The sequence below is a fragment of the Onychomys torridus genome, chromosome 23 (assembly GCF_903995425.1).
Source record: "Onychomys torridus chromosome 23, mOncTor1.1, whole genome shotgun sequence".
Lineage (NCBI taxonomy): Eukaryota > Metazoa > Chordata > Mammalia > Rodentia > Cricetidae > Onychomys > Onychomys torridus.
In genome coordinates this window covers 24,331,641-24,359,475 of record NC_050465.1, presented here as the reverse complement: position 1 = coordinate 24,359,475, position 27,835 = coordinate 24,331,641, and the positions used below count along the sequence as shown (strand labels likewise).

General features: G+C 41.5%; 1 protein-coding gene across 1 annotated transcript in view; it reads right to left on the bottom strand.

Annotated features, from left to right (window-relative positions):
- Akain1 (A-kinase anchor inhibitor 1) overlaps positions 1–12,146 on the bottom strand; it is a 40,678-nt gene extending 28,532 nt beyond the window's left edge. The window contains exon 1 of the mRNA XM_036172722.1: positions 11,435–12,146. Coding sequence (XP_036028615.1) covers positions 11,435–11,450 — 16 coding nt within the window. The 5' untranslated portion in view covers positions 11,451–12,146. The remainder of the gene's footprint in view (positions 1–11,434) is intronic.
- Between the last annotated feature and the right edge of the window lie 15,689 nt (positions 12,147–27,835).

Genomic DNA, 27,835 nt, shown 5'->3' with positions numbered 1-27,835 from the left:
TTGTTATTTTGTGTCTGGCTCACTTCACATTAAATGATGGCCTGCAGCAACGAGATTTCATTATTTAGTACTGGATAATATCCACTGTGTGTGCACAGACTGCATTTTTCTTTAGCCATTCTTCCATTGATGGACACCTAGGTTGATCCTATATCATCTCTATTTTGAATAGTGGACACATTAACTTTATTTTCATCACTGCTCTGGAAAATACATATTATGATATTTATTTATGAGAAAATAAACAAGATTAACTAGTCTACCCAATGACATTAAGCACAGAGACGACAGAAGTGTATTGTTGAAAACCAGATACATCTATTCTCAAATTCAAACTTATACAACAAGCAACAGAGCTTCCTATTGCAATTCCCTTGGAGCAGCTGGAGTGTTTTCATCATATTTGTAATGTAAGGGCAATGACACTGGGCCCTAGGCCATTCGCCCTCAGTCTTGGAAAGCTGCAAGTGGCTCTTGGTTCATGGGAATGCCCTGTGTTCATTGCTTGAATCTGTTTACTTTGTTGGACAGTTTAGGCAGTCTGGGCTACCCATTTTCTCTCCCTTATTGAGAGCAGCAGCTGGGGAGATGAGGAATCCAGGAAGTGAGCAAAGACAGTCTCCTATGAGATCTGAAAGTGGATATCCTGTCTACTCAAACTTGAAGGAGTGTTTAATACAGGGAAGATCTTCTCTGAAGAAAACCGATTGTGTCAAGTAATGGCCAGTGAAATGACTCAGCAGGTAAAAGTACTTGCTACCAAGCTGATGACCTGAATTTGATCCTCAGAGCCCACGTGGTGGTAGAGGGAGAGAACTGAATACCTTGGTGTGGGTGAGGCCACACACATATTCACACACACACACTGAAAATAAATGATACAAATTGAAGACATTGTGCAAAGTGACTGCTATCTCCTACCTACTCTATAACCAAGCTACATGAGAAAGCAAAGTAGACAGACCCACATTCAGGTCTTGGTTCTGTGATCTAAAATTGCTCAGGCTTCTGAGCCTCACATTTGTCATCTGAAGTAAATGAGAATAATACAATCTTCTGTTCCATCTTTTAAGTAAGTAATACGTGGAAGACAGCTGAGAGGCATTAAATGCTGACAACAGTACATTGGGTAAACATGACAAAAAATATTATGTCAGGATAGTTTTGTTTTAAGAGGAGAAAGTGTTCATGAAGACGAAGACTAGAAATTACATATAAAATGTCAATATCTATTTTATACAATGGTGACTCTCATTTTCTTTGTTTTGGTTAGCTAAAAGTATCGCAACACAAATTTTCAAATGACTAAATAGAATTTAAGTGATAATGGAGAAATAGAAAATGTGGTAATTATAGAAGAAAGGCATCTAGGCAGTTAGTAATTGATTTAACTCACCTTTAAGATAGTACATCTGATTAAAACAAAACCAATAATTCCCAGTCCCCAAGATGCCCACAATGAATATAGGAAAAAAGCTAATTAAATTCAAGTTTAAAAGGAGAGAGAAATGGGCCAGAGAGGTGGCTCTGCAGTTAAGAGGACTTACAGCTTTGACAGAGTTCAGGGGAATTGATTCCCAGAACCCACGTGGCAGCTAATTTTCTATAACTACAGTTCCAGGGGATCCAATACCCTCTCCTGAACTCCATGGGCATACACGTAAGTGATGCACGTACACACAAGCAGGCAAAGTATTAATACACATAAAATAAAAGTAAGTAAACCTCTTTTTAAAAAATAAATATAACTTTTAAGGTGGAAAAATCCACAATTTTTGTGATAGGTGCTGTTGTCCTGGTGATGAAGAGATCAAGCAGACTCAGCGTCAGATAAGACCAAGATGGACCTGATGAGCAATCACTGTATCACATGACCACCATACAACAACCCACCCCACAGAGCAAAGCATGCTTCCTGTCAAGTCCATGTGAGACATTCTCTGAAATAAAATACATTGCGGGTCATGAACATTTCAGTGAACTTTCACCACTGAAACAGAAAGTTTTTTTCTAGTTTAATAATAGAATTAAACTAGAAATCAAAAGCAAGGAGAAATTAGAGACTCCTGCAATAAATGGACATTAAGCAGTTGTTCCCATAGGACCTAAAGTAGCAAACAGATTCTATGTGCTTCCTCTGAAAACACAAATGACAATTTTTACCTAGCTACAAAAGTCACTTCTGCAATATATGGGGCCATAAAACCCAAGCTCTGTAGCCTGATTTGCTGATTACTTCATGTGTTGTGGCAGAAACTTTCTGGTTTTGCTTCTGTGGGTTTTGGATTTTTGTGGGCCATATTAGGGGAGTGTTTGCTTCACCTGGTGATCACACTGTTTTATTTTATTTTATTTTATTTTATTTGTTGTTCTTTTCGAGACAGGGGTTCTCTGTAGCTTTGGAGGCTGTCCTGGAACTCACTCTGTAGACTAGGCTGGCCTCGAACTCACAGAGATCCACCTGCCTCTGCCTTCCGAGTGCTGGGATTACAGGTGTGCACCGCCACCACCCAGCAATCACACTGTTTTAAAGGCAATAGTTTTATAATGTGCTTAAAAGTCTGATACTGTGATGCATGACCTTATGCTTAGACCTTCTTTGCTAGCTGGCCTGACAAACACTAGACCCTCCTGAGTGAAAAAGCATAGGTGTATCACCACAGCTGGGTAAAAACAACTTTAAAAAAAACCTGAAAATAGATCATAGACATAAAATTATGAAACTCATGGAGGAAACTTGGGAGAAAAAAATCTTGAAAACTTTGAATTAGGCAAAAGTTCTTATATATGTCATGAAATATAGCCTATTAAAATCCATTAACTCCACTAAAATTAAAAACTAAAGTTTGAGCCGGGAGGTGGTGGCACATACCTGTAATCCCAGCACTCGGGAGGCAAAGGCAGGTGGATCTCTGTGAGTTCGAGGCCAGCCTGATCTACAGAGCTAGTCCAGGGCAGCCTCCAAAGATACAGAGAAACCCTGTCTCAAAAAACCAAAAAAAAAGGAAAAAAAAAAAAAGAAAAACTAAAGTTTGAAAATAATGTTGAAAAAATGAAAATCTCAGCCGCAAATAACACCTATCTGACAGCAGACGATATAAGGAAATTCCCAAACCCAATATCAAAGATGCAAACATTCTCCTATTTTTAATAGATGCATCAAGAACGTAGAGAGTTAGCAAATAAGCTCTTGAAAAGATGATCCATGAATGGGCAGAAAAAAAATAGTTCAGCAGAAAAAGATGCTGGTCCCAGAGCCTGACAAACTGAGTTCAGTCCCCAGGCCCCACATGGTAAAGGGAGAAAACCAACACAACCCTGTCCTGCAAGTTATCTTCTGACCTTCATTTGTGTGCTGTGATGTGCATATGTGCACACACACACACACACACAGAGAGAGAGAGAGAGAGAGAGAGAGAGAGAGAGAGAGAGAGAGAGAGACACTTACACATACACTAAAAAAATAAATGCAAAAAATTATTTTAAAGGGCCACAATCATTAATGCAAATTGAATCATGCTGTACACCATTACATGTCAATCAGAATGGCGAGAGTGAGGATTATGGAGATTGCTAACAGGTTGATGGTGGCCTTGAAAACAAACTGGTTTTCTAGAGAACAACTGAGGTGTAACTTCCCAGAAGCCCCAGCAGTCACAAGCCTGGAGCATTTGCCTCAAACAAATTAAAATCTAGGCTTGTACACAAACACATACGAATATTTAACACAACCCCTATTCATTATTACTCTAAACTGGAAAGAGCCCAAATGTCTTTCAGAGGGGAAAGCATAAGCCACTTTAGATACATCCAAACAGTGGGAGTCTCCCATAGATCTTTTGTAATGGAACTGGTGTCCTTCATGAAGGCACACTTTCCATGCTCTGCTATGTGAAGCCACACTGAGATGTCTGTCTGCAGGTGATCTGCCATACTCAATCTGCCACACTTTGGTCTTAGACTTACTAGTCTCTGAATCTATGGGAAATGAACCTCCAGTGCTTATAAGCCATACAGTCTGTGGTCTTTTGTTGGTGTGGCATCAATGGCTAAGACCCAATGTGATTCCATTTGTATGACATTCTGAACAAAGCAAATGGTTAGGGATAGAAAACAGATCTGTGAGTAACATGGGTAAGGGTAGAAAGGCTTTGTCTGAAAAGGGTAACAAGAGAAGAAAACTTTACTGTATTGAAGGTATTCTGTGGTGATTACATGAGTCTATGCATGTTTTTAAACTCATTGAACCATATGCAAAAAATCAAATGTAGTATATGTTAATTTTAAAGAAATGAATACATTTTTAAAAGACAACACTAACAGAAAAGAATTTGCAAAGCTGGTAGATCATAAACCTGACAGTTAAGACAGTGTGCTATATAATTTATTCATCACTTTCTTTGAATTGATAGATTTATATAAATGTATAAAGGCTATAGCTACCTTGTAATAAATATTTTCTTAAATATACTTGATCACTGTCTTTAGAAATACTTGTGTTTTTTAAATGCTCTCCAAACTAAGCTTAGACGTCAGGGTCTGTCTACCTAATTGCTTACAATTACACCTCTTTATGTCCTTATGAAATCCTCATTATTATACCTCACCTCATTTGTATACAAGATAAAAGACCTTTTTGTTGGCACAGGATCTAACTTGAAGCAATTCCAAACAAATCAAGCATATATTAGGCCTGTCCACCAGAAAGGTGAGTTAATTCTTGAAGTATATGGTACTCACTGGCCAAAGCAGTGTGGCCCAGAGATGAGGGAATTTCTGTCATCACTCCCATCCCCTTTTCCATTCCTCATTAGATTACTCTGACTTGGGGATTTTTTTTTCTTTGTTTTTTTTTTTTTTTTAAGTCAAGGCAACATGGCAGTGAAGAGACTTGAGTGTGTGAGTACACGTTCTTTTCCCATCCTGGAATTCACCCAAGAAATACACTATGCTGCCCTTTTGCCAACTTTAATATTGGCCAGTGGTCTCACTTCCCTCTTCCATGCCGGCTTTGTCTATAAATAGACAAGAACACTGTGATACCTATTGTGGAATAATTTTTTTGTAGACTGTGAAGATGTGTCTTTGCCAAGGCACCTTCTGGTTGATTTAATGAAAAGCTAAATGGTCATTAGCTAGGCAAGGAATATAGGCAGGAGAGCCAGACAGAGAGAACCCTGGGAAGAAGAGTCACCAGCCAAATAGAGAGGAAGCAGCATGGACTTTAAAAAGTAAAGGTAACTGAGCAACATAAAATGACATAGATTTAAAAATATATATGGGTTAATTTAAGTTATAAGAACTAGTGAAAACCAAGCCTAAGCTATCAGCCAAGCTTTCATAATTAATAAGAAGTCTCTATGTGCTTAAAAAAGGAATCTAAACACACAAAAATGGAGTCAATGCAGCTTCCTAGTCTCATGTCTCTCATGCTGGCCATGGTACAGAGACAGGGTCCAGGCAGCTGTCTGCCTGCTTGAGCCACCAGTGTGCCATGGGCTAAGTCAAACAGTGGGTTCAAGGTTTTGCTCATGCAGACAGAGAAGGTTGCAGATACACAGTAAAGCAGGTTCAGATGGAAAACACTTCTAAACAGGTTATAGTGTGTTTCAAAATGTGCATAGGCTTAAGAAAGAAAAACAAAGGGTATAGACAGTCATAGAAAAATACTTTAAAAATAAGAAAATAAAAAAGAGTAAAGTAAAAAAAATAAGCCATATAGAGATGAAAAAAAAGAGGGAGTCTGGGTCCTGTATGTTATTGTGTTGTTATTAATTTTTTTGATTGCTGATGAACAAATAATAGCTACTGAGAGTCACTGGATTATGGAAACTGCTAAATTAAACCAACCTATATATTTTTAAAATGTCTTAACTTCAAAATGGAAGTCAAATAATACGTTTCATTGTAGAGAAGGTTATGCTTTTGTTTCCACAGAAAACAAAAGGCTGAGGATTCACCCAGGCTAAAGAGGATCTAAGAATCCTGGCTACAGACATAAAGAAATAAACCAAGAAAAACTACAAAACAAGTGATGTATATTTTACCTGCTCAAACATGAAACAGAAAATCATGCTGACTTATGTACAACATACAATCCATACTTGTGTTAATGCAGATATGTATGTTACCTTTGAAAGTCTATGAGTTTTCAGAGCAAGGGAACCAGATACCAATGAAAATGGGTGACCTGTGTGATCCAGCCTTTCAGAGTGCCTCTGTTGCAGTTTCCTCCGAGTTCTGCATCCAGAACAGCTTCAGGGGTGTTAGCTAAGATTATCCAGCCTCGCAGACTCCTCCAGCCAGGACTTCAAATGAGCTCTACACTTTCCTATCACACAGAGACTGGACAACAAATAATACAGCTAATTCTACCAGCATTTGACCATTATCCCAGTTTTCCAAGGGTCTCCTAAAGATTGCAATGTCCCCAGACAACAGGAAGCAGTCTAGAGAACATGATGCTCACATTCCCAAGAGGTGGGGGTAAATGGCTTTTGGTCATTTGATGGGTTATAGATATTTGTCATCCTTTGGGGGGGGTTACAAGTTGTTATTAGTCATGTTCAGAAAAAAGCTAAATGAAGGAGTTATATTCAAGTATCTTTTTCTGAAGGAAAAAGGGGGAATACAATATAGAAATGATGAGATAAAAGGGTTAATTGTTGAGCCTACTTTTAAACAACTACTAGTCCCAAATACTTTACATTAATAAAGATTTTGGTATATTGATACAAATTTAAGGTTATTTTTGTTATATTGTATATATGTTTTTATTCTTGTTTAAGATACATCTCATTTTAAAAGGTTATATAAAGTTTTGATCTTTGAAAGCTATTTAGGATAATATAGGCTAGTAGTCATCTGTAACTATCAAACTTATAGTCATGTTAGGTATGTTTTCAAGGTCATACAGAGATATATTTTAGATAGATATGTGATTTTCAAACACCTCAAAGACCTGAAGAATATGACATTTAAAATGTTTTAATAACATAAGGTTTTTCATGACAATGAGACACATCTGCTCCTGGCAGTACCAATTTACTTCAAAAAGGATGATGGACATTGAAAAACCTCCATATGGAGTTTGCTTTCTTTGTGGTAAAAGTTAGCCAATTGGGTAAGAAACTGCCCTTGCCTCGACTGCTGACAGTATGTTGTCCAAACTGGACCAGCAGGACACAAAACGAGGTGACTGCTGAACTTTGCCAAGACAGGGTAGGACAATCCTTCAAAAATTCCTACTTCATAGAAAAGTCTGTCAGATATTATAGGCCTGTAGGCTGAAGACTGGATCCCAATATTGCAGAGGAGCCTTGGATGATTGTTCAGGCAGCCAGATGTCTGTCATTTCTATAGGTTTGAAAGTGGCTTGCACTGAACTTCCTGTTGACTCAGTTGATATTATATCCTTCTGGGGTCTTTGATGGAATTGAAGACTAGATAATCATAGTTATAGTTTTTCTCAGTTATGATAGAAGGTAAATTAGGTACAGAGGTTTAAACTCATTGAGAAAGAATAAATAATAGAGTGTTTTCTGCAAATATGCCAAATACAAATGGACTGGACATTATGAATGTAATTCTTACCTGATAATTGTTAATATATATAGTTTTACTGTCTTAAAGTTAAATCCTTTCCTTTATATTTAGACAAAAAGGGGGAAAGGCTGTGGAATAACCTTTTTGTACACTGTAAAGATATGTCTTTGCCAAGGCGCCATCTGATTGGTTTAATAAAAAGCTAAATGGCCATTAGATGGCAGGAAAGCCAGACAGAGAGAACTCTGGGAAGAAGGGCAGAGTCACAAGCAAAATGGAGAGGAAACAGAATGAGCTTCACAAAGTAAAGGTAACTGAGCCATGTAAAAGATGTAGATGAAAAAATATGGGTTAATTTAAGTTACAAGAACTAGTTAAAAAACAAACTAAGCTATCAGCCAAGCTTTCATAATTAATATGAAGTCTCCATGTGGTTATTTGAGAGCTGGCAGGCAGGACAGAAAAATCCACCTACAGAGCACCCCTATTCCAAACTCCCAGATATCATACAGTACTTTTTCACCTCCTAAACTGTAGCTATTGCTAGCTCACAGACTGGTGATGTGGGTCAATTACATTACAAATGGAAATCAAAGTATGTCTCCATGTTGGTTTATCAGCATCTTCCTTTGGGCTGGTCATTCACACTGTGAAGCTTTTCATATTGCTTTGAAAATAATTTACCTTCAGTTCGAAGAGACAGTAACAGGATGAGTGGGGGAAAGAATCACAAGCTTTGTTTTTCCTGTGTGACCCAATTTAGCTTTAATCTCTGTTGAGGGTATACTGTCAGTCCAAGCAGAGAAATCAATAGGTCTTGTTGCTCATTCAATTGCTAACTTTGTGAAAGTGCCATACAAGGTGCAAGAAATGAGTAAATTGGCTTCAGATGCAAATCCTTTAAAAAAGTTAGTAGCCATGACCCCTTATCTTGGAGAATTTTTAAATTAGTTTGCACAAAATTGAAATCCTTGTAAGTTGCAATGCCTGTAAATTGTGTAAGAGAAAGGAATTATGTGGGATTTATTTTTCTGTTCTAGTCAAACCAAGAAAAACGACTCACGGCTCTTGCCCAACCAAAGCCTATTTCTTCCAGTGCATAGACACCAAGAACATAAACACATGTGTGTTTTATAGCAAATGGCAAGAATAACTTCTAATTAAGGTTCTATAAAGCTTCATTCTGGTGCTTCCCCATTCCACCACATTCCTAGTCTGCATGTGGTTCTGCTTTTCACCTTTGCCTTTGAGGTAAGCAGAGAGCCATGGAAACACAGGTCAGTCTGCAGAAACAAGGCCCAAGCTAGAACCCATGGCACCATTTACTTCTGTGAAAACCCAGGAAGAACACTCGACACACTGGCCCAATTTTATGATTAGCTGGTTGTTAATTTTTGAGTCATCTTAGTCCATGAGTCTCCTTTGTGTGTTAGGTTAGCTTGGAGGAATGCGATGGGAAAGCATTCCCCTTAACTTAGGGGAAGAAAAAGTGTAGAGTCCCAGTTTATAGTGATTTGGAAGGCTAATAGACCAAAAATGAGATTACAATAGTGAAATTTTAATGGAGTTAAAAAAAAATCACTCTTCTGGATTTCTTTCGGAATAATGTAACCACAAGGGTTTGAAAACACAGGGGCAGTAAACAGGATGGTGGGTCAACATAATATTTTTAGCCCCTGAATGCTTATCATTCTCAAGAAAACCTCAAAACTGGGGGAAGGGGAGTCAAAAGAAACATATCACAGGTTTCTGTACCTGTCCTACTCAGGTCAGTTTCTGAAAATTTCTTGGCAGATATGAATCATTGCTGTTTCCTCCACAGAGATAAACAGGAGCTCCAAACTTTAAAGTTCAATGGGAAGGCAACTCCTGTTCAAATGACGAGTTGCTCGAACCCAGACCGCCCCTCCAGAAAAGTCTATCATTGATTACCCTGCCCTCTACTCCTTCATTTATAGGGAAAATGTCTAGATAAAAATCCCCCTACAGGATTGGGGATTTAGCGCAATGGTAGAGTGCTTGCCTAGCAAGTGCAAGGCCCTGGGTTCGATCCTCACCTCAAAAAAAAAAAAAATCCCCCTACAACCATAGCACTAGACACAGCTCTACCTCCACCTTTGTAGGTAGGGGGTGTGCCAGGAGGACTTCAAAGACTTGGTGAAATAGGCAGAGGCTAAAGCCAAACAACCGCAGCTCAGTCTGGCAAGACTATCTGGAATCAGCCTCCATGGAAGTGGTAAAGTGGGGGTGATACTGCTCACTGGTGATAGAAGTCGGGGTGAGACGCCAGCAAAGAAGCTGCTAAGTGTTTTCTGGGGTTGGAATTCGAAAGACATGCTGCTTTCCAATTCACTGACACTGGACTGTCTGTCTGTCCACCACATACCAGACCTCCACTGCGCTTCCCTTGAGTTATTTGCTTTGGGAAGGAGAAGGACTCTTGGGCATCCCTCTAAGGCAGTGGTTCTCAGCCTTCTAAAACGCTGTGACACTTTAGTACAGTTTGTGTTGTGGTGACCCCCAACCATAAAACTATTTTCATTTCTGCTTCATAACTGTAATGTTGCTATTGTTATGAATAGTAATGTAAATATATGATATGCAGGATATCTAATATGCGACCCCTGTGAAAGGGTCATGTGACACCACCCACGTGGGGCTGTGACCCACAGGTTGAGAACTGACGCTCTCTAAGCATCACTACCTGTGGTAACTTGGAGCTGACAGAAGCTGGATCCTGTCTCTTGAGCTAGCTTTTAGGGGATATGGGGAGGGTCACTGACAGATGGACAGCTTCCTCTTCCTTCATTTCAGTGATTATTTTTTAAAGCTAGATTCAATCCTTTCCTTTTAGAAATGCTTTATTTTTCCTCTCCAGTGTCTGGTTCCCTAGCCAGGACATAGCAAACCTGTTTCTCAAGTTAAAGACACCTAACAAAGCTACAGAGCGCTAACTCCTGTGTGCTTCCTGTTGCCTGTTGTCCACTGCCCTTAAATAAAAGAACAGCCTTAAAAATAAAATAAACAAATAATATAGAAGAGAGGAGGGCCGGGGGAGGGGGAGAGGAAAGAGACGGTTAGAAAGGGGAAAGATAAAAATAGAGACCGACAGACGAACTTTGGGTCTAGAAATGTCAACTGTGACCGCGGTCCAGGTTTCAGCTTTCACTTCAATCCCTCATTCTGCCCCCACGACACACACACACACACACACACACACACACACACACACACACACACACACACGGGTAAACCTACCAACCTCAGATAAATCTGACGCTTCGTCAACTTGTATTCTCTAACAGCAGCGAAAGGACCCAGGTCCTTCGTCACCTGCCCCCCAAAGACGCTGCAAGAGTCCGCGGCGGCACCGCAGTAGCCGCCTCCTGCTGCAGTCTGGACAGTTTCAGATCGAAATCCTTCAGGCTAGTGCTCCTCTGCCCCTCGCCCGGCTCCCCTGGCTTTGACCTCCTTCCTGGAAGGCCCGGGAGGAAGCTGGTCACTTTGCCACTTCTGAGGATGGGGTGGAGAAGCAGGGATAGAGACTCCCAGCGAAGAAGCCCCAAGCCAAGTACCCTTCGCCCCGCTTCCCGCACGCACGCCCGCGCAGGTCCGGTGCTGCTGGCGAGGGGGCCACTTGCCAAGGTGCCGGTGCTCACTCGGAGTGCGAGGATTCAGGTGAGGAGGAAAGGCTGGGGTGGTTAACCGGGAACCGATGGGACGAGTGGGGGGAGAGAGCGACCCGGAGCTCTCCAGCTCCTGGCCATCGCAACTCCGAAGCGCTCAGATGGACCTTGCCGTCTGAAAGGCCTTTCCTCCCTGGGCGCTCACCTCCCTCCCGCCCCGCTCCCCGCCTAGACGTCTGCGGGAAAAGAAGGTGCAAGAGTACCTGGAGCGAATACCATGACTTCCTTCAGCCGCTACGCTCCTGGGGTTCAGCGAGGTGGGCGAGCCAGAGGGCGGGAGCCGGGGATCGCGCGCGGACCGGAGCAGGCGGGCGCGCGGGCTGCGGGCGGGACGGTCAGCACCTCGGACAGCTCCCCGCGCGCGGTCCCGGGCTGTAGTTCAGCGCTGGGCGCGCGCTGCCTCCACAATGCACCGCTGCGCCGGCGGGAGGAGGAGACCCAAGCCGGCTCAGCTCATCCTTGGTCCCCGCGCCAGCTCCGCGTTCTGCCGCTGAGGGAGCAGGACGCTTCTACCGCTTCCATCCGAGCAGGAAGAACGGAAGGGGAAGTCAGAGAGAAAGGTAATTGCCCGGTTTCCCGGCAGGGACACGACTAATTGCTTCTAATTACTTGCTGTCACTCACCCCCAGGGATGCCGAGCTGACATTTAGGATGAGTTTGTACCTTTCCCCACAACTCACTGGAGTTTACTCCAGAGGCTAAGTAAGTCTGAGTTCTCGGAGTCTAACTGGCTCTGAACAAACAGAAGGAGGGACCGCCAAGTTAACCCATCTTTGGCTTTGACGATTTCTCTGCCTGTCCCAGGCCTCTCCAAATGTCAGCAAGAGAACGAAAGGAGAAAACCAGCTTAATTGTGGAGTGCAAGAGGAGGGCGCCGCTAAGGAGCCCTGCTCCCTCGTGACAGCTCGGTCGACTCCCATAATTGCAGGTTCTCAAGGTCATAGCCTCGGAGGAAACCACATTAGCCAGGGCAAAGGAAAGTCCCGATGAGACAGGTCTGGAACAAACTCAAACCTATGCAGAGTCAACATATTCCTGAGATTGATGACAAACCCCCTAAGCTTTCCCAAACCTGGCTCAGCTGGTATCTGCTCCCCTTCATCACACCTGACTCTATCCTAAAGACACCAGGACCTGCTGGATGAACACTGCAGGCTCCTAATCCATTGCTCACTAGAATATATCTAGTCTCCAAATAATGTTTGTGCAAAGTGGGCAACCCACATTAGATGACACTAGCTTGCAACAGGTGCACGTGGGTTCTGATGCCAGAGTCAAAACCACATAAGGAGCCACTTTCCTTGGCTTTTATCCTCCATTTCTGCAGCTAAATGAGGTTGCCCAAGAACAAAGACAGTAGAGCATTCTCCGTAGTTCTTTGGGCATTCTTCATCTTTTCCCCAAAACAATCTAGGTATTCTGAAAACACAATATTAACAGTTTGATTGGAGGCCATGAGCTCTGATCTGCTTTGGCAGATATAAGCAGTCAAACGGCCAGGCTGGCATTGGGTTTGTTCAAAGTCACAATAGGTTGAAAATACAAATAGTTTCACAGCTCTTGAACTACAGTTTTCGTGGAGGCATATGGGCAGCTTCAATGTAATACAATCAGAACTGCTCTTAGCACCTGGTGTCATACAAGGTGAAACAGATGGGGACTGTCTCAAGATGCAAGTCAGCTGATGGGCAAGATAAATGATATGCACAAAGGGAGGGAGTCCTCTCATATCCCAAAGTTACACTCAAACCTCTGGGACCAAAGATTCTTGACCTCTCTTGTTTCAGCACCATGGGATTCATGATGCACTGTTTGAGGTATGCTTGAATGACAGGCCAACTGTCTTTAAACACTCCTTTACCACCTTTATTTTTTATCAACTTTATTTCTAATGCCTCGTATTCTCCTAAAGCATAAATAAATATCCATAACTCGATTCAAGAAAAATATAATGTAAGAACACTTAAAAATGTTTAAGGATCAATCAGATCCAAACTTAGATACGACACCTTCACCATTTATTCACTGTATAACCTTGGATACATCACCTGATTTGTCTCATCTCATCTGTGCTATAAGGACTGAGGCATCTGGAAGCCTTGCTGTGAGGACTCTCTGAAATATGGATTGTGAGTGAGTTTAGAAAGAGTAAGGGGCCAGCTATGGTGGTGCACACCTTTAATCCAAGCACTCTGGAGGCAGAGTCAGGCAGATCTCTGTGAGTTCAAGGACAGCCAGGTCTACATAGTGATTCCAAATCAAAGAAAGGAAGGAAGGAAGGAAGGAAGGAAGGAAGGAAGGAAGGAAGGAAGAGAAGAATAAAGCATGACCCATTTAAAGTTATTCCTGAAATCACTGACACCCTGGGAGAATGTTATGCTCTATGGGAAAACAAATTAGAAGATCAGTGCCTCATGGATATTATTGTGCCCATGAGCCCCACAGGGACCATGTTAAACTGTAGGCTGTGAGTCAGTAGGCTACAGCAGATCCTGAGATACTTCATTTCTAACCAGCTCCAGGTAATGTTCATTTTGCAGGGCCTTGTACTGTCCTTTAGTAGCCAGATAGCAGACATATCAGCATTTTTTTAAAAAAGTAATTACACCTCCCCCAAACAAATAACTTACCTTTCCAAGCATTAAACAGAAAAGAAACCCAAAGTCCCACAGAATGCTAGGATAGACAGTAACCAAAATAGTAGGAGAATTTAAATCAAAATAGATAAATAAGTAATAAATCAATAAATAATAGAAACATGCTCGAAGATGGACCCATGGGTTCTTCAACTTTTTCATGAGTCTAAAGCAGCAATAGATGGAATATGATCTAACAGAAACAGGAACAGATCAATGCTAAACACAAATTCTCAGTTTTAGTTCTTGGTGTGTTTTCTTTTCTTTGTTTGTTTGTTTTGTTTTGCTTGAGACAGGGTTTCTCTGTGTAGCTTTGGAGGTTTTCCCGGAACTCACTCTGTAGCCTAGGCTAGTCTCAAACTCACAGAGATCCTCCTGCCTCTGCCTCCCGAGTGCTGGGATTAAAGGCGTGTGCCATGACCTCCCAGCTCTTGGTATGTTTTCTTCTATCTTGGAACACCTCCATGCATGACAGCTCACTCTACTCAAACAGCTTGAAATTCAGACAGCCATTCTACAGTGAGGGAGCCATTGCTACTGTCTACCAAACTCTGACTTCACAGTCAGTTCTGCTCAGTAATGGAAGCAGCAATAAACAGTAGGACAGTAAACAAGCAATAATAGATGCCCAACTTCCAATTCCAGAACTGAGCCTGTCAAACGGGGCACTCTGCTGTCAACGGGTGCTTGTCAAGGCTTTGAATGGGTTAGAAAGCACATGTAGAAAATGATCACCTCACCAAAGCTGTTGGGGACTTGGGAGAATTTTTGGCTTATAATGCACATGGAAACATTACAAGGTAAGAAGAATTCTTGCAGCACACAAATGCTAAATAATATATTCTGAAAACAAAATCCAGTACAGGCAACTTAGAGCTGTACCTCTTGGGCTTCTCCAAGCCTTCCTTTACCATGCTTTTCTACTCTGTATTACAGCTATGGCAAGTAGACAATTCTGCAAGCCCTTTGTGGAGCTCACTCAGGCCCCCAATGTATGTGAAGCAATGTGGTCCCAGACAAACCCTGATTCTTCTCACTCAATACTCATTTTAAATACATTATCCTATCAACTAGACTTTAAAATAAATTTTCACCTGTGGGAACTGTTAGAGTAGACTGAAAAAAGGGGCATTTTCATTATTAGAAATTAAACCATAATTCTTTCCAAAATGTCTGAGCATATGCATTTTGAAATGATTATAGAAATAAAATGCTGGAAATGAAGAAAATTCTTCCTCTTCTAAAAGCCACTTGAAGCTGTTGATCTGGCTCTAAGGAAGGACAGGGAGTGATGAAAGGTGTAATGAAAGGGAATGAGTGTGTGATACTGAGACACAGAACTAAAAACTGAAGACAGCACAGAGAACTAATTGTACATTCTGGTCTGTAAAAACAAGAAAACTAACATAAAAACACACAACAAGAAGAAAAACAGTGTCAGTGGACAGTAAAGGGGAGGATAGAAGATGGAATAAAGGAAAATACTGACATGATGTTACTATGGAAAAGTAGGAAATAGTAAGGCATTTTTCAGGCTTGAAGAATGAGGGCAATGAATGCCTTTGCAGGCTTACATTTCTGAGGCAGTGTATGAGTCCTGTGGGACACTTTAAAATGTGAAATAGCCATATTTTCTGGAAGGGGGACAACAGCAAAACCACATTGGAGAAATTATATTGGAACAGTTAAAATGTTACATAGTGCTCTTGGAAAATGAATAACTTCCCGAAGAACATCAACTCCATTGGAAACCCTTTCCCCCTATCAGTGACCTATGTGTCCATATTCATTTCTGTAGTAAAGTACTCCCAAGTTGTCAAGTAAAACTGTGATTCTACTAGATAGCATGGATGGCATGGGCGGAAGATGAGATTGCATGGACAGCATAAGTGGAAAATGAAAGGAAAACAATATTCAGATCCCAAGCCACTTGATTACCAGCATGAAGCTCCCAACTTACAACATTCAACTCTTCAAAAATTGAGTTGGCCTCACATTTTTTTCAAGAAATTCTGAGCATATGAATCTATTTATAAATAGCTTCTCCCATCAGCCATTTTTAAAAGGACAGCAGAGAAGATATCAAAGGGAAATGGAGGGAGATAAAGAGAAAAGAATAGAAAGGCAAGGAAGAGAAAAGATGAAAACAACAAATGCAAGAAACACTGTTTTTAAACAAAAGGAGAAAATTGGGGCAAAGTAAAATGATGATCTTTTTATTTTCTTGGACTTTATGTTTGTTTCTTGAGACAGGCTCTCACTATGTAGCCTGGTATATCCTGGAGCTGACTATGTAGACAAGACTGGCTTCAAACTCACAGAGATCCACCCACCTCTGTCTCCTGTATGTTGGGATTAAAGGAGTGTGCTATCGCACCCAGTGCTTTTAAGGGGTTTGTTGTTGTTGTTGTTGTTGTTGTTGTTGTTTCAAGACAGGGTTTCTTGGTGTAATTTTGGAGTCTTTCCTGGATCTTACTCTGTAGACCAGGCTGGCTTCAAACTCACAGAGATCCGCCTGCCTCTGCCCCACAAGTGCTAGGATTAAAGGCATGCGCCACCACCGCCCGGCAAGATTTTGTTTTGTGTTGGCTTCTTTGACAAGACTAAATATCACAGGTATTCCAGGCTGGCCTTGAACTGACTATGTAGCCAAGGAAATGGGGTGGGGGAGTGGAGGGGGCAGGCGGAGAGAACACTGAGCTGGTTCCTCTTATATCAAACACTGATCAAGAAAATTTCCCCGGGGCTGGAGAGATGGCTCAGAGGTTAAGAGTACTGGTTGTTCTTCCAGAGGTCCTGAGTTCAATTGTCAGCACCCACATGATGACTCACAACCATCTGTAATGAGATCCAGTGCCCTCTTCTGGCCTGCAGGCAGAACACTGTATACATAATAAATAAATAAATCTTAAAAAACAAAAAAAGAAAGAAAGAAAGAAATTTCCCCACAGACTTGCCGACAGACTAATCTGATGGATGCATTTTCTTAATTGAGGTTTTCTTATCCCAGATGACCTTATTTTGTATCAAAGTGTCAAAAAAAACTAACCAGTACATAAGGCAACATTAGAATATTTTGTTATCAAGGAAACTCTCTATATCATTGGGTCCAAATAGCCCATAATGCGTTAAGTTTCCAGAAATGCTGGAGAAAATGGTTTTTCTCCCACATAACAGTGTCCACCAGAGGGTGGTTTCCTCAGCCATGTTCCTCTGTCATGTGATGTTCCATGTGTCACATGGATGGCTAGAGGTCCACACCACTGTCTTTGCACTTGTGCAGGAGATGCTATGTAAGATACAGGAGAGCAAGTGGTTTTATCAATCATACTTAGCTTTGTGCCCCACCCCCCAACTTTTACTTGTATTTAAATTCTGGCTTTACCACAGACTGCCTATATAGCCTTTACAAAAGTATTTAGTCTTTCTGTGCCTCAGTATGCTTGCCTTTCAAATAAAAACAATAACAGACACACCACACAATTGTGAGAGTTAAATAAGGTAAATCCAGGCCAAGAAATGAGCATAGAATTTGACATAGTCATTCAGTGTGGGTTGACTGACTGCTGTATAACTGAGATTGGGTAAGTACTGAAGGTGCTATGGGAAAGGCTGCCTTCCTCTGCCTCTGCGTCCACTTGTCATCCACAATGACTCAGCAGCTCAACACTTCACTCTAATGAGTTTTCTTGTCTCTGCCTGTTCAGCAGTCATGCACAGGCCACTGTCAAGATCTTGTTATCCAAACTGAAACCAAACATATCAAACTTTGAACACCAAGTCCCTCATCTAGCCCTGTTAGCTTTCTTCTTTGTCCTCGGGGAGTTAAAGTTTTGACCTTGTTACATCCAGTGCAGAAATATTCATTTTACATACCAACCACAGATTCCCCCTCTCCTCCCTCCTCCTGCCCCCCAGCCTCCCCACCCCCCAACCCCCACCCCTTTCCCACCTCCTCCAAGGCAAGGTCTCCCATGGGGAGTTAGCAGAGCCTGGTACATTCAGTTAAGGCAGGTCTAAGCCCCTCCCCCCTGCACCAAGGCTGCTCAAGGTGTCCCACTATAGGCACTGGGCTGCAAAAAGTCTGCTCATGCACCAGGGACAGATCCTGATCCCACTACCTGGGGGCCCCCTAAACAATTCAAGATAAACAACTGTCTTGCCTATCCAGAGGGCCTAGTCCAGTCCTGTGGGAGCTCCACCGCTATTGGTTCATGTGTTTTCACTAGTTTGGCTGGTCATCTCTGTACATTTTCCCATCATGATCTCCATGTCCCATGCTCATAGAATCCCCCCTCTCTTTCATCAGTCAGACTCCTGGAGCTCGGCTTGGCACCCAGCCATGGATCTCTGCATCTGTTTCTATCAGTTACTGGATGAAGGCTCTATGATGACAGTTAGGATATTCATCCATCTATCACCAAAGTAGGCCAGTTCCGGCACCCTCTTGACTATTGCTAGTAGTCTAAGGTGGGGTCATCCATGTGGATTCCTGGGAACTTCCCTAGAACCCTGTTTCTCCCTATTCCCATGATGTCTTCATTTATCATGGTATCTCTTTCCTTGCTCTCCCACTCTGTCCCTGTTCCAGCTCAAACCTCCCATTCCCTTATGTTCTTATCCCCCATTCCTTACCCTCCACTACCCCACTCACCTCCAGTTTGCTCAGGTAGATCTCATCTATTTCTCCTTCACTGGGTGATCTATGCATCCCTCTTAGGGTTCTCCTTCTTAGCTAGCTTCTCTGGAGCTGTGTGTTGTAGTCTGGTTATCCTTTGTTTTACATCTAGAATCCACTTATGAGTGAGTGCATAACATGTTTGTCCTTCTGAGTCTGGGTTACCTCACTCAGGATGATATTTTCTGGTTTTATCCATTTGCCTGCAAATTCCATGGTATCTTTTTTTTTTTTTTTTTTTTACTGCTGAGTAGTACTCCATTGTGTATATGTGCCACATTTTATTTATACATTCTTCAGTTGAGGGGCATCTAGGTTGTTTCCAGGTTCTGGCTATTACAAATAATGCTGCTATGAACATAGTTGAGCAAATGCCCTTGTGATATGATTGAGCATTCTTTGGGTATACCAAAAGTGGTATAGCTTGGTCTTAAGGTAGATTGATTCCCAATTTTCTGAGAAAGCATACTGATTTCCAAAGTGGCTGTACAAGCTTACATTCCCACCAACAGTGGAGGAGTGTCCCCCTTGCTCCACATCCTCTCTAACATGAGCTGTCTTCAGTGTTTTTTATTATAGCTAACAGAATGACTTTTTAATTTCTTCATTCCTTTCTAACCTTTCCTCCTCGACTAAGGGCTCATTGATTTAGTGGTATTCTCACTTGACCTTGCCACAGAAGCCCTCAGAGACAATGTGGAAAGTAATAGTCATGATGGTGTTCCAATAAAAATGTATTTACAACAAAGGTGAAGGGTCCAACTAAACCCACTTGAGCACAGATGACAAGAGTTGTCTGTAGACAATACAACACAAACCATGTAACAATGTCACCATTTGAGAAATGTTAGACTTCTGATAATGCCATACAGCTAACTGTAAACATCACCTCCTGTTTTACTTGCTTTAATAACAAAAATGAGAAGCCCTTTGTTTGCAATACTCTTGAGATCAAATGCCTGGAGTCTCCTGGTTAACCCATGCAGATCTTTGGCATTTCCTTCAATCTGCAAAGACTTACCCTTGCTGGCTGGGGTCGGTTGACAAAGATCTACTTTTAAAAAATCCTACAAGTTTTTGCAATCCCTTGCCTACTGGGTGGCTTTAAATATCACCATGCCATGCCTGGCACTTCACATACCTACAATGCTAATGTTTCTACACAGCCTGATGTTCCTAGTCTGGCATTTACATCCATGTCTTCATCTTGCCTAGTATACTCCATGCACAGTTTTTCACTTGGCTAATTCCTGCTATTCTTCCAGGCCTGACCCAGCCTCCTTCCAGAAGCTTTTGTGATCTACATAAGATTAGGTAGGCCTTCCCTGTCTTGCAAGAATTATTGTTTGTTGATGTTTGACCTACACTAGATTACTGCTTTCTGCTTTCTCCATTGCTGAACCCTGAGTCCCTCATAGAAGGTTTTGTTTGCTATGCCTTACTCATTTTTGCAAGCCTCATTTGCTAATATGAAAAAGTCTAGATAATTATTGAATAAAAATGTTTAAGCCTGGCAGTGGTGGTGCATGCCTTTAATCCCAGCACTCAGGAGGCAGAGCCAGGTGGATCTCTGTGAGTTCGAGGCCAGCCTGGTCTACCAAGTGAGTTCCAGGAAAGGCGCAAAGCTACACAGTGAAACCCTGTCTCAAGAAAACAAAAACAAAAATGTTTAAACAAATTCACAAAAATAGTGAGTCTATATAAAGAGATCAGTGAATACATAGCAGTGAATATACATACATATTTGTCTTATACCCACACACATGCATGTGTGAACCTGTAGTTCTTGAATTTTAAACTATATAAATATAAAAGTCATTCCTATAAAGTTGGCAGCATCCCTCATCAGAAATGCTTAGGAGCAGAGGTGTTTCATATTTAAGGTTGTTGTTTGGTTGTTTTTTTTTTTTTTCCCAGATTTGGGTGTATCTCCATACACCTAACAAGATATCTTTAGATCAAACCCCAGTCAAAGCACAAAATTCATTGTTTCATGTATAAGTTATACACAGTTTATTGTAATTTTATACAATTTTCAGTTAGCTTATCTGAATTGATCAATCACTTGAGGTGATGAGTTTTTCATTTGTAACACCATGTCAGTGTCCTGAACAGTTTCAGATTGTGGAGTCTGGATGTGAATGCTTGCTTTTATAACCATATTTTGACAACTGAGGACATTCCAAGCCTGCACTCCAGGAGGAATGTTGCAGGTGGGCTGTGGGTAGGACCAGAGGCTCCCCATGTCCACACTCAATTCACTGTGGCTTTTATTCCAGACTCTCTTGCATTGGAATTTATTTCTTCTCCCTCATAAGCTATGGATCCAAGAACATTCTCGTCACTGTGGATGTTTACTCTTAAATAAACATAATTTATTCCAAAGATGAGGTTTTCATCGAGCATTTAAATGTCAAACCTAAGTAATTCATACTACCTTTATAAATACATTTCTATTTCATTGCTCTCCTTATGAGATTTTATATTTAATAAAAGCACTATCCGTCACCTGGACTTTAACTTACCTTTAGTATAATATCATTATTTCCATTTATTACACTGTAGACATGCATAGAAAAACTGAAATTTGAATTTATATTGCAAACTAAAGGAAGACTACATAGGAGACTGGGAGGTTTCGAGTAAAGCAGGTTTGGCTTTGAGCATCTCACTGAGAGAATGCAGGGATAGAGATAAGCCTGCATTTTTGAAGGAATGAAGGAATAAAATAACATCACTTGGGTTTGGGGAAAGAGTAATATAACAAATGAAAAAACACAGCTCTTTTCTATAAACAACTATTTTTTGTTCCATCATCATCATCCTCATCATTATCATTTATTAGTTGTTATTCAAGTTTAATGATTAGGTTTAAGCAGACAATACTACTATGTAGTGTTTTCCTCTGAACACAGCTGCACCCTCTGCACCTTCCAGAAATGATTGAAAATAAATGGGAAATTACCTTAAAATGGTATATGTAAATGACAATTTAAGACTATTGTTCATTAAATGTTCATTTGAAACATTTGGTTAATAACTTTAATATGCATGGCAGAGGCTAGCTGCTATGTGAGATACAAAAATACCATAATATGATCTCTACCCTCAAGTAAGTTATGATAATGAAGAGAGACAACTGGGCATGGTGGCACACACCTTGAGTCCCAGCACTTGGGAGGCACAGGCAGTCCAATCTCTGCGAGTTCAATGCCAACCTGGTCTACATAATTTGTTCCAGGCCAACCAGGAATACACAGTGAGACTGTCTCAAAAAACAAAAGGAAAAGAAAAGAAAGCAAAAAAAGACACACAAATAGTTACAAGGCAAATGAGATTAAATGACATGTAACAGTATAAAAAATGCAATTTTATGGGAATGATTTATTTTATTTTATTTATTTATTTGTGTGTTTGTTTTTTGTGGAGCTGAGGATCGAACCAGGGCCTTACATTTGGTAGGCAAGCACTCTACCACTGAGCTAAATCCCCAACCCCGGGAATGATTTTTATGTTTATGTAGGTTAAAATTTGAGAATTGCAGGTAAAAACTATACAGAAATCAGCTCCATAGACAAAGCTCTTCAGATACTTGCACTCTATAGAAAATTACACATTTGACACTGGTCCCAAGAGTTGAGAGTTTAGATGTGCAACAACCCAATACATACATACATACACACACACACACACACACACACACACACACACACACACACACACACACTAAATAAATGAATGAATGAATGAATGTACAAATAAATAAATAAATAAATCGTCAGTGTTCTCATGTACTTATATTTTTGGAGGGTTTTTTGTTGTTGCTTTTGTTTTTGTAAGGTTTTGTTGTTATTGTATTGTTTTGTTTTTTTTTATTTTTGGTGTGTGTGTGTGTTTTGAGACAGGGTTTCTCTGTGTAGCCCTGGCTGTCCTAGAACTAGCTCTGTAGACCAGGCTGGCCTTGAACTCAAGAGATCCGCCTGCCTCTGCCTCCTGAGTGCTGGGATTAAATCTGTGAACCGCCACCACCTGGTATGTATTTATGTTTTAATAAAATAAGAGTTGCTGAATTATGAATGTAACACATACATAACACATGTATTAGATGGCAGTTTCCGTATTATGACCAAACTGTTACTGTAACGTCAGTTAGAAACAGTGATGGCCTGAAGTTCACATGTAAACCACTACAATACTCATCTTCAAGAAGCCTTCAGATCCGCTCCAGCTTAGAAACCAGCACTGAGATGCATGTGAGGCTGGTTCCAGCTCCATACTGGGTACGAAGATGCATGTTGACTCTGTGATGTACTACATCTCTGCATACTACATCTCTGCACACTACACCTCTATGTATGACATCTCTGCACACTACATCTTTCTTGATTCCAGGGAATTAAGACATGTTTCACCAATTCTCTTTCATCCCAGAACTGTTTTTATTATTACTTGAGAATCTCATACAACATGTTTTGATCATATTCACCCCTCTCCCAACTCCTTGAAGATCAACCCCATTCCCTACCCACCCAACTTGGTGCCCTCCCTTTTTATCCATCAAGTTCAACTTCTGCTGCTCATATATTCTTCACTCTATGGCCTTGCACTGGAGTGTGGTCAACCTACCATCACAACACTACCAGGGTAACACTTTTTTTTTTAATGCTATGTGTGTAAGTGTTTTGCCTGCACATATGTCTGTGTACCATAGGCCCGCCTGGTGTCATGGAAGCCAGAAGAGAGCATCAGATCCCCTAAACTGGAGTTATAGATTGTTGTGAACTGCCAAGTGGGTGCTGGGAATGGAACCTGGGTCCTCTGCTGAGCCGTCTCTCCATCTACAGGAGCAACTCTTAAAGAAAACTGACTTCCTCTCCCTGAAGCTTTCAACAGCCAATATCTCCTTGCCTATAGAGAGGGCTTCGTGACCTCTTCCTGTCTTCAGGACAGGATTTGCTCTGGCTTGAGTGTGCACAGGACTTGTGCATGCTGTCTTAATTGCTGGTTCATGTGTAGACAAGACCTGTGGACAATAAACAAAATTACTAAGGGTTTATTTTCACAGAAAGTGGTGTTTGCTACAGAAAAGTAGAGGTGGACAGTGAGGAGCAGAGGGCCATGAGGCTGGAGAACAAAGGAGAGTAAGGGACAAAAGGTCTGAAGCTTTCCAATATTTAGAAATCAGAACATTAAGTAGCCAGCCAGGGATTCTAACCAGCAGCAGCCACTGGGGTCATTTATACTGGGTTTCCTCTGCCTCTTCTTTATTTTCCCCTAAGAAGGAGTAACTTATTTATCAATAAATTTTAAAGATAACATGATAATAAACGGTTCCATTCCCTCTTCACTGTCTGTAGAGAGCAGGCTGTCATAATAAAGTCTGTGCTCCACTCTGCTGGCCTCTATGGAATGTTCCCAGAGACAATGAGAGGCGGCCAGCAATTTTCTGTGCTTCTGGAAACTGGTGAGTAATTCTGTCTCATTCTGGAATTCAGTGTCACAGCTAATTTATCCACAGCTCGAAGCCATGTTTTCTGATAGATTTACCATAATAACAGGAATGTTCTATTATGTCTGCCTGACTCCTTCACCTTATCTCCTAATTGTCTCAAAGTTCTGGGCAACAAGAACCAAGTTCATGGGTCCCTTCAGAACCTAATATTCTAAAGTACATTTCAGACATGTAGCATTTGCAAGCCTGCCTACAATGTGGAAGCCAAGATGGAGGTTTTAGAAAAGGGAGGAAATTTTGATCATGTATCAAGAGCGATTTAAGGGGAAAACTGAAATCCAAGCATGAACCTGGCAGTAGCAGAAGCACTGTAGGTTGAGTCTCTTGACTCCCACCCAACCCATGGAGGATTGTAGTTCTCAACAAAACCTCACATTCATTCTGCCTCGGTTATTCCTGAGGAGACAAAATGGAATAGTCAACTATCTTCCAGAAGTCTTTTCCCCAAACCCTCCCATCATTCTACATACACACCTTAACTCATGATATACATATATCATGATAAGTGTGTATGTGTGTGTGTATATTTGCTCACCTAATGATACCACCTTGTCTTGTGGTTTCTATTGCTGTGAAAAGACATGTTGACCATGGCAGCTTTTTTTTTTAATCAGTTTTTTCATTTATTTTACATACTGACCAGTTTCCCCTCCCTCTTCTATTCCCCTTCCCCCTCCCCCATTTATCCCCCTATCCACTCCTTCACCATTCAGAAAGGGGCAGGCCTCTCATGGGAGTCAACAAAGTATGTCCTATCATGTTGAGGCAGGACCAAGCTCCTTCCCCTGCATCAAGGCTGAGTGAGGCATCCCTCCATGGGGAATAGGCTCCAGAAAGCTGGCTCATGTGCCCAGGGACAGGTCCGGATCCCAATGCTAGGGGTCCCACAAACAGACCAAGCCACACAACTTCCATTCACATGCAGAGGGCTTAGGTCAGTTTCATGCAGGATCCCTAGCTGTTGGTCTAGAGTCCATGAGTTCCTATTAGCTCAGGTCAGGAAAATATTTAATTGAGGTAGCAGCCTACAGTTTCAGAGGTTCAGATGATTATCACAGCAGGGAGCATGGGAGTGTGCAAGCAGACATGGTGTTGGCTACATCTTGATCAGAAGGAAACAGGAAATGGGTCTCAGACACTGGGGAGTATGTTGAGCATAGGAAACCTCAAAAGCCACCCCTTATAGTGACACACTTCCTCCAACGTCACATCTACTCCAACAAAGCCACACCTCCTAACAGTGCTACTCGCTGAGCTTATAAGGGCCAGTTACATTCAAACTGCCACATTATACTCCATACCCCCATAAGTTTCTAACAATATCATAATGCAAAATGCATTTAGTTCAACTTCAAAAGTCCCCATAGTCTATCACAGTCTCAACAATGTTTAAAAGTCCAAAGTTCAAAGTCTTTCCTGAGATTCATGCAATATCTTAACTGTAATCCCCTATAAAATAAAAAAACAGATCAAATACTTCCAATATATAATGGCACAGGATATACATTACCATTCCAAAATGTAGAGAAGGGAGCATAGTGAGGAAATACTGGACCAAACAAGACCCTAATTCCAAACTCTGCATCTCCATGTCTGACAGCAAAGTGCTCGTCAGATCTCCAAATCCTTTCAGCTTTGCTGACTGCAACACATTTCTCTTGGGCGGGTTCCACTCCCCATTAGCAGCTCTCCTTGGCAGGTATCCCACAGCTCTGGCATCTCCAAAATCTTGGGGTCTCTAAGGTAATCCAGGCTTCACCTTCACAGCTTTACACAATGGCCTCTCTGGAACTCCATTTTTAGGACACTTCTGACACATTCCTGGACTCAGCAGCTTTCCTTAGTCATCGAGGCAGATTCCATAACCTCTTTCTTCTATCCTTAGCTCTAAAGCCAGAACCATGTGGTCAAACCTGCCAAGTTCTACTGCTTGCTGAGGCTGGAACATGACCCCCTTATTCAATTACATCTTCACCAGCTTTCTATCTTTCACGGCTTAAGCTTGGCTGTCCTGAAACTTGCTCTGTAGACTATGCTTTCCTCAAACTCATAGAGATTCACCTGCCTCTTCCTCGAGAGTGCTGGGATTAAAGGCATGCACTACCACACCTGGTTGTAAGCTTTTCTTTAGTTCCTTTTCACAAGTTGGAAATTTAGCTGGAGAGATCTTGCCCTGAGGTCACCACTCCCTTTATTCCATTTCTTACTCTGCTTATCTCCTTGAACACAGCACTTAACTCCATTACTTTTCTTCTGAAAATTTACATTTTCTTGTTCCTTTTCATTATAAATCTTCATTAGTTACTACTAATGACCACATGACAGTCTATAGTAGGCTGTTTTGAGATTTCCTCTGCCAACTGAATTAATCCAAAACTTTTCACTTTAGCCTCACAGACTCTTTGAACAAAGGCAAAAGACAGCTACTTTCTTCACCAAAATATCGCAAGAACAATCTCTAAGCAACATACTGTAGGTTTTCTTTTCTTTTCTTTTTTTCTTTTCTAGAGCTGAGGACCGAACCCAGGGACTTGTGCTTGCTAGGCAAGTGCTCTACCACTGAGCTAAATCCCCAACCCCTACTGTAGGTTTTAATGTGTCAGCGCAATGTTATTCATTAAACAGCACTGTTACCATGCAAGAAGAGCCACGAGGCACAACAAAACCCACTATCAGATTTTTATTAGGAGACGAGAGAGACAGAAGAGAATGTGATCAGGCCTGTGGAAGACGTGTGTGTGTGGGGGGGAGGAATTTGTGTCTCGCTTCTTATGGATTCCCCTGCAAATGCACATATGGGCTTACAGAGCTATGCCATACATGCACATAAATTGCATGATCATGCTGCGTGCAAATTACGCAATCATGCAGCACATGGATTAAGTAGGATGTAAGGCCCCTTCCTTGGCTACTGAACTGTGCATGTGCGGTCATGTAGCTGGAGGAGTGACCAGGTATTCCAACACATACTTACATTCTTCTCCTCTGTAACCTCTTGACCCAGTCCCCTCAGTTCAAATAACTCTAAGCTTCCCTATCATATTAGTATGGCCCATTAACCCAAAGTACCAAAGTCCAAATTCCTCCAAACAAAAACATGGCCAGACCTATCACAACAATACCCCAGTCCCTGGTACCAATTTCTGTCTTAGTTATGGTTTCTATTGCTGTGAAGAGACACCATGACTATAGCAACTCTTATAAAGGAAAACATTTAATTGAGGTGGTGGCTTACAGTTCAGAGGTTCAGATGATAATGGACTCATTATCATCATGGCAGGGAGCATGGCAGTGTGCAAGCAGACATGGTATTGGCTACATCTTGATCAGAAGGCAACAGAAAATGGTCTCAGACACTTAGGGGGTATGTTGAGCAAAGGAAACCTCAAAGCCTACTCCTACAGTGACATACTTCCTTCAACAATGCCATATCCACTCCAACAAAGTCATACCTCTTAATAGTGCCACTCCCTATGAACCTATGGGAACCAATTATGTTCATACTATTATATACCTCTAAAGCTTTTCCCTCAGTGAGTGACTTCATTGGATTATAGAAAGGCTTTTCTTTCCTAGGTAACTTTTTTTGTTTTTGTTTTTGCTTTTGGAGACAGGGTTTCTCTGTGTAGCTTTGGAGCCTATCCTGGAATTCATTCTGTAGCACTGGGATTAAAGGCACCACTACTACCACCCAGCCTCCTAGGTAACTTAAGAAGTGTCTAGTTATGGTCCTGATGGCCAGCCTCAAAGGTGACCTCATCAGCATTTCCTTAGTGGC